Below are 6,816 nucleotides of genomic sequence, written 5' to 3'. Positions count from 1 at the left end.
CACACACACACACACTCTCTCTCTCTCTCTCTCTCTCACACACACACATACACACACATATATACACACTTACTCACTGATTCACTCTCGCTCTCACACACACACACTCCCTCCTTCACTTATTTCCTCCATGTCAGCCATAAATGAGTGAGTAATGGTTTTTGAAGCTGGTTGAACTTTAATTACAGCAGAAAAGAATGTCACTGCACCACATAGCAGACCAGTCACACACCCACACAAACACACACTCTGGGCTAACATTTCATTCAGACTCATATCCAGCTAATATACTATTTTTATTCACCTTTTACTTCACTAAAAATGCAGCATGAAACACACAATAAAGTACATAAAAAGAAACTAAACTAAAGTAAATGTGCCCTGATTTTAATTACGAGCTTTTCTTACCCATCAATCTGAAGCCGATCACACTGATGAGGGCCAGAAGTTTCGTCATGCTGCTGGTTTATTCTGCCAATATATTGCTCTGTTGTTCCTCAACACATCTCCTCATGTTCTCACCCGCTTCTTCTGTTAATCCATTTTAAACTGTGTTCTGAAAATCCACGTTTGTCCGCATAATAAAGAAAGTATGCGAGATGAAGCTGCAGTTCTGTCACGAAACGTGAGCTGGATGTGGCTCCGAGGCTGATAAAGTCATGATTGAGCTCCGTTCTAACGCGCTCAGGTGAGCGTCCACACACACCTGTCCTGCAGGTTCACCTAGGCTCCGCCCACCACTTCCGCTCTCACGCGCGCTTAAAGACAGACTTTGACATTTGATTTAAGCACTGAACCATAAATCTTTACTTATGAAGAAATGTATAAAAGGCTCAGCTCTCTGAACGCACGTCGAGGTGTGAAGTTTGTTTTGTTGGTGTTTTGTGATGTAGAAATGAACAGGACAAACCAGTTCAGATGCAAATTCCTCACATTTCTTGTTAACATGCCAACAAGCAGCCAAAAAAATGTCAACTCCAATGAATAGAGATATACAGAGTTTGTTTTTACTTTATAGTAAAAGAAAGCTATTAATATTATTATTATTTAATAAGTTATTTTTATTTTATTATTGATATAACCTTAATACTTTTTAAATTCTATGTATATGCGTGTTCATTTATATGTATTTGTGCAGTAGTTATTTCTGTCGTTCTAATTTGAATGGTCACGTGGTGTGTGCTGAATAGTTTACCCGCGCTGGGATTTTCTCTGGTTTATGTAGTTAATTATTAAGTTTATTTCCCAGACAATCGTTCAAACTGTTTTATAGCGCCATCTGCTGGTCAACACATTGGACATGGCAAATAAATCGCTAATTGTTCACATTAAGTTATGATGAACGCGTTATTTCTGAATGTTCTCTGAAGGTACAATGTTTCAAATGTTGTTGTTTTGTTACACAAACGTTAAAGGAACGTTCCATTTCGCAAACATCAAAGAACGTTCCGAAACCAGTAGTAACATTTACAAAACGTTTGAAGAACGTCAAACATGGGAACGCTTGAGAATGTTATTAAAGGGCAGATGAAGTTGAATCAACGTTCTATTAACGTTACTGGAAGAACATTTGTTCTGAGAACGTTCCTTAGCTGGGTTGTTTTATTTAGTTTAGTTTTAGCGACATATATTTATACAATGACATTTTTACTACTGTTCCGGTCATGATATTGTTGATTTGTTTTGAGTTACATTCACATTATATTTACAGGAATTCATTTAGCAGATGTTTTTTTTTTTTCATCCAAAGTGACATAAAACTGAGAAATCTTGAGGCATTCAAATTATTATTATCAACGCATAAGTAAGTATTAGCCGTTATAGATAAATCACAAACTGCAGTGAACTGTTAAACAATTTTCACTACAAACCAGTGTGTTTATAATTATGATAATGAATTAAAGTAATATGAAAAGAGATACCAGTTTGCATTATCAAGCAGCATAACGAGCTGTTTTGTACACATTCAACTTACAAACAGCAGGCACCATACGCCATGCACAACAATGAAACACACTATTAATCTGTCCGAGTTAAAAATATAATTTTATTATGTTGAAATGAAGAGCCTTACACATGCATTTTATACATTAATTGTGACGTTTGTCTCAAAGACACATGCAAACAACGACAATAAAGCAGAATCTCATGATCAACCAAAGCTCTGCTAGCTCGCTTACTCTAAACACAGCACAAATATAGTTTGTAGGACACCAGCACTGAATGAGCTTCTCAGGCCAGAGGCTTTTTCTTCCCGGGATGGAGAGTGTCGTAGGTGTCCACATCTCGCCGGCCCAGATCCTGAAGAAGCACAGACACATGAAATCACTGCAGCAGTCACTCACTCATCACCAGACAGCATGAAGCTCATTAACAGCACAGTACCTGATAAATGTCTCCTTCTCGTTTCTGAAAAACACAAGAGGACAGTGAATGGGAGAAGTGACTCTTGCTCAAGACTGTGGTGTTTGTCCTTAAGTGTTAGTCAACACTGATTCCGCTTTCTGATCCTCTTTATGCTCTCTTCCGACTCTTTTATTCCTTCATTCTTTCTCTTAAGTGAACTAAGAGGACATTATAACATGACAAGATGAACGTGAAAAAGAGCAACTAGAGCATGTTTATCGGACTGACTGACGGGGTTTTACTGTGTGTTTGTGGGTTGCATTTATTTCTGAGGTGCCTCACAAATATAGTGCACATTTTCAAATATATTTGTGTGTGTGTGTGTGTGTTAAATGATCTATACTTTAAGGATAAATTTGTCATCAGAAAGTGAGCTAAATCTGGATATTGGAGTTTGAGTTAATCAGTCATAACTTGTTTTATATCAAAGACAATAGTGCGTCTTTATTTAGTTAATGTGAGCCCAGCTAACAAGGTTATGAATAAACATTCTCTAGTAATGTTCATTTAGAGTTATCTGGTCATTAACGTCCTCAAAATGTTATTTAGACATCATTCATGGAATGTTTTTTTCCTGAAATGTTTTTTTAGTCGAACGTTCATCTAATATTTTTTTAATGTTACTTGTTTCAGGACATAAAAAAAAAAAATCTAAAGTAATGTTTCCATAATGTTTGGAAAATTGTAAAATGGAATGTTCCCTTAAGGTTCACATAACCAAGAAAAAAAATTTCAAAATCGAATGTTGTAAACCTTCTGAGAATGTGCAGAAATATGACCTAATGGGAACGTTAGCTAAATGTTCTTAGAACTGTTTTTACAAATGAGGATGTCTTCAAAAATGTTAGCTGGATGTGTGTGTGTGTGTGTGTGTGTGTGTGTGTGGTGAGTGTGTGTGTGTGTGTGTGTGTACTGGTTTATATATCCTGGTGGGGACTTAAACCTGACTACACACAGACTCATGGGGACTCGTGTCACGGTGGGGACCTAAATTGTGGTCACAAGTCACCTTTATTTCTATAGTGCTTTATACAGTACTGATTGAGAACAATAGTATGTCAATAATGCAAGAGCATTATAGTAAAATTCCTAACTGTGCTTAAAATTATTTATAAGACCATACAGTGCATTACGAGGCAAAATTAATGCATTAAAACTACATATATAATGCATCATATATGAAGGCTTTAAGTGTTACTGTTTTTCTTTTTTAAACTGTAAAAATGCAGAACGTTCTCTGTTAGTGCTTGGTTTTAGTATTTATAACTAGCTGTATATAAAAGTAATACGTCCGTATTTAGATAACTACGTAAATGTGTGCATGCATGTGTGTTTGTGTTTTTAATAGCTCTCTGTGGTCAGCTGAAGAACAAGAAATAGAAATGCGACAATAGAATCAGCAGAAACAAACCACAGAGACAAGTGAACCCACCTCTGAGAAAGCTTTATCTCCAGACGAACGCATCTGAGAACAAACAACCAGTGAACATTACTTTCATCATCAGAGAAATTCAGTTCAACATCAAAAACATATTCCCTTCATAACTCAAAATCTAAACGTACAGTGAAGGCCGTGTCACAAAATTGAGGTATTTTTAATTTAATCGTGCAAACGAAGTTTTGGGATTTTAACAAACTGAAAATAAGCAGGTGAAATGTAGATTTCAGTGTAATCTAGAATGCAGTATTTGTTTAGGTGTTGTTCACCGTTCAAAACTGCACTGAGAAAGTATTTAAATCCCAATTTAATTACTACATTTAAATTGAATGTGTTCATGAAAACATGAACTGAAAGTTGAAGCTTGAAGAAAATAGATTTATATTTTATGGAAAGGAAGATATAGAGGAGGAAGACTGATTGTGATAAAGAAATTCCCTTTTTATATTCTGCATTTATTTAAATTATAAGCTTTTATTTCGTTCATTTATTTATTTATTTTCACATACAAATACAATAAAATAAATTCACCTTGCCTTGAATGGGAACCTCAGTCATTTGGTAGAGATTCATAATAAAAAAAAATGCCTATAAAAATGATTAATATTGCTTGAAGGTGCTCTAAGGAACTACAAAATGCATGGAAATAATGTTTGTTTTTTTATGGGTGCATCCAATTAAAGTGTTAATTCAGGACATGGCAAGAGTGGATTTTCTTGCCAAAATATGTTGTTTTAATTTCTGTAAATCTTGTTAATGTACAAGTCAATAGAATAATAATTAGATTTATATTTATCTTACTAGTAAACTAATATTTTTTAGTCACCATAAAGGTAATTTATTCTATAAATGGGTGGAAAATGACACTAAATGTCTTGATGAAGTGTCACCTTTAATCTGCAGTAGAGGACGGTCAGAACAATGCCGTAAACAATCAGAATCCCATCCAGAATGTAACACACTCCTCCATCCTGCTGCGCAGCTGACAAACAACAAGATCTTTCACACAACAGCTTCAACAAATGCCATCCACGTGAAAAAGCATTATTGTAATACAAGTAAATAAATAATTAATACATTTATAATGATTCAATAAACATGCTTAATGTTAAATGTTTAAAGCAATATATTATAATGTTTAAATATTTAAAACAATTATAAATGTTTAGATGCTTAAAGCATACACTCTAAAAAATGCTGGGTTGTTTCAACCCAACTTTGGGTCAAATATGGGCTAACCCAACCGTTGGGTTACATTTTTACATTACATTTTTAACCCAAAAGTTGGGTTGAAACAACCCAGCATTTTTTAGAGTGTAGTTTTTATGCACCCAATGCACGCCAAACAAGGAATCCAGTTGTAAATGAATTCAAAAAAATCGAATTAATTTGTAATATAGCTAAAATTAAATTAAATTGATTCAAAATGACTATGTATTTGTTTAATGCGGAACAGGAAGAGGTGGTTTAATTTGACCTTTCCTAAACAAATTTTTACACTTTTCTGTTACAGATGTGTCGGTCAGGATTTCTCGGGGGGTTCTGTGTCGGATAAAGTTTGATTGGATCTGATCTTACCGACTCGTCCGGCGTTGAGCAGGAGAATCAGACAGACGTCCAGCGACTGCATCTTTCCTCTGAAATGACAGACAGAGGGAGAGTCAAGCAGAAATGAGTGAAGAGGAAGAGTGAACCATGGCAGTAAAAAAAAGGTTCATTTAACAGGAAGCTGTGGGTTGAGACAAAGTGTCCGAAATACACACTCGCACATACACTGACATACATGCAATTTCACACCAGCGTCCTTTTTTTCTCTTTTTTTACGTCTCATGCACATACAACACTGAAAGCAGAGCACGAGTCCTTCCTGTTTCTCAGAGAAGTGAGGAGCGTTTCAGACAAATGACTGGAAAAGAGCTGCTGGTTTCTGCTGCCATCACAGAGGACGTCTAACGTTTCCAAACTACAGTGATTTTCATCCTCTGTATTTTTGTCTTGTTTTCCAATACAAATATCTGAACATTCTTTAATCAGCTATAAAGAACTAGAGAAGCAAAATTAAAATTACATTTAAAATTGAACAAAATTAAGTGAGTTTATGCTTCAAATTTAAAGAATATCTGGCAGTGGGCTCAGAAAAATATGCATAATTTAAAACTAGATTATTATTGGCTGATAATTTTTTTTTTCCAGAAAACAATACTTCTTATTTTCTGTCAAAAAGGAAAAACATCAATTTTTGCAACAAACAGGCCACCAAAAATATCTGTTGCTAGGGTGTTGTTATGGGGTTGCTAGGGTGTTCTGGGTGGTTGTTATGATGAGGCTGGTTGTCAGTGTGTTGCTATGAGGTTGCTAGCTTGTGCGTGGTTGTCAGGGAGTTGCTATGGGGTTCTACTTTATCTATATTTATCTTCTTTTTTTATAAAAAAAACACTAGCTTTCTATTTTTACTATTCTATCTACTTATTTTTCTTTGTGTGTGTGTGTATAATATATATATATATATACAGTGTTGGGAGTAACGCATTACAAAAGTAATAATATTACAGTAGTACATTACTTTTTGCTGTAACGCAGAAATATAACGCATTACTAATCAAATTTGGGTAATATTATTACTCGTTACAATCTCAGTAACGCAAGTTACAACAATATATTTTAAATCAAAATTAATTGGTGAATTTACCAACACCGCAAAACAGCATAGGAGAAAAAATTCCGCGGGTAAAATAGTTTGTCTATTTCCTGTTGCTGGAATTAGATGGTTGAGATGACTGCAGAGACGGATTCTACATTTGTGAGATGGACACACTCCTGTTATTTTCAGTTCATCGGAGAAAAGGATAAGAATGCTTAGCAATATGTGCGTACGGTGGCCGAGAAGTGCAGAGCAAATCACAATTCTGAAAACAAAATAACAAATTACAAATGCAAATGCAAGTCTAAAAAACAAAATAACAATTCAGAAA

At 34.9% G+C, this 6,816-nt stretch overlaps 2 protein-coding genes across 2 annotated transcripts in view; both read right to left on the bottom strand.

Moving 5' to 3' along the window:
• Window positions 1-670, bottom strand: part of nectin4b (nectin cell adhesion molecule 4b) — a 27,275-nt gene extending 26,605 nt beyond the window's left edge. Inside the window, exon 1 of the mRNA XM_016565503.1 lies at window positions 409-670. Within this exon, the coding sequence (XP_016420989.1) occupies window positions 409-457 (49 nt within the window). The 5' untranslated portion in view covers window positions 458-670. The remainder of the gene's footprint in view (window positions 1-408) is intronic.
• A 1,362-nt stretch (window positions 671-2,032) lies between these two features.
• Window positions 2,033-5,550, bottom strand: fcer1gl (Fc receptor, IgE, high affinity I, gamma polypeptide like). Its single transcript, XM_016565487.1, has 5 exons — window positions 5,423-5,550; window positions 4,735-4,826; window positions 3,839-3,871; window positions 2,386-2,409; window positions 2,033-2,301 (listed from the first exon to the last, which is right to left on the bottom strand). The coding sequence occupies exons 1-5, from the start codon at window positions 5,472-5,474 to the stop codon at window positions 2,233-2,235; spliced, it is 270 nt and encodes an 89-aa protein (XP_016420973.1). The 5' UTR covers window positions 5,475-5,550; the 3' UTR covers window positions 2,033-2,232.
• Window positions 5,551-6,816: the final 1,266 nt, after the last annotated feature.

This window comes from Sinocyclocheilus rhinocerous, unplaced genomic scaffold (genome assembly GCF_001515625.1).
Source record: "Sinocyclocheilus rhinocerous isolate Xijiao unplaced genomic scaffold, SAMN03320098_v1.1 scaffold242, whole genome shotgun sequence".
NCBI lineage: Eukaryota > Metazoa > Chordata > Actinopteri > Cypriniformes > Cyprinidae > Sinocyclocheilus > Sinocyclocheilus rhinocerous.
This window is presented reverse-complemented; position numbering and strand designations above follow the sequence as displayed.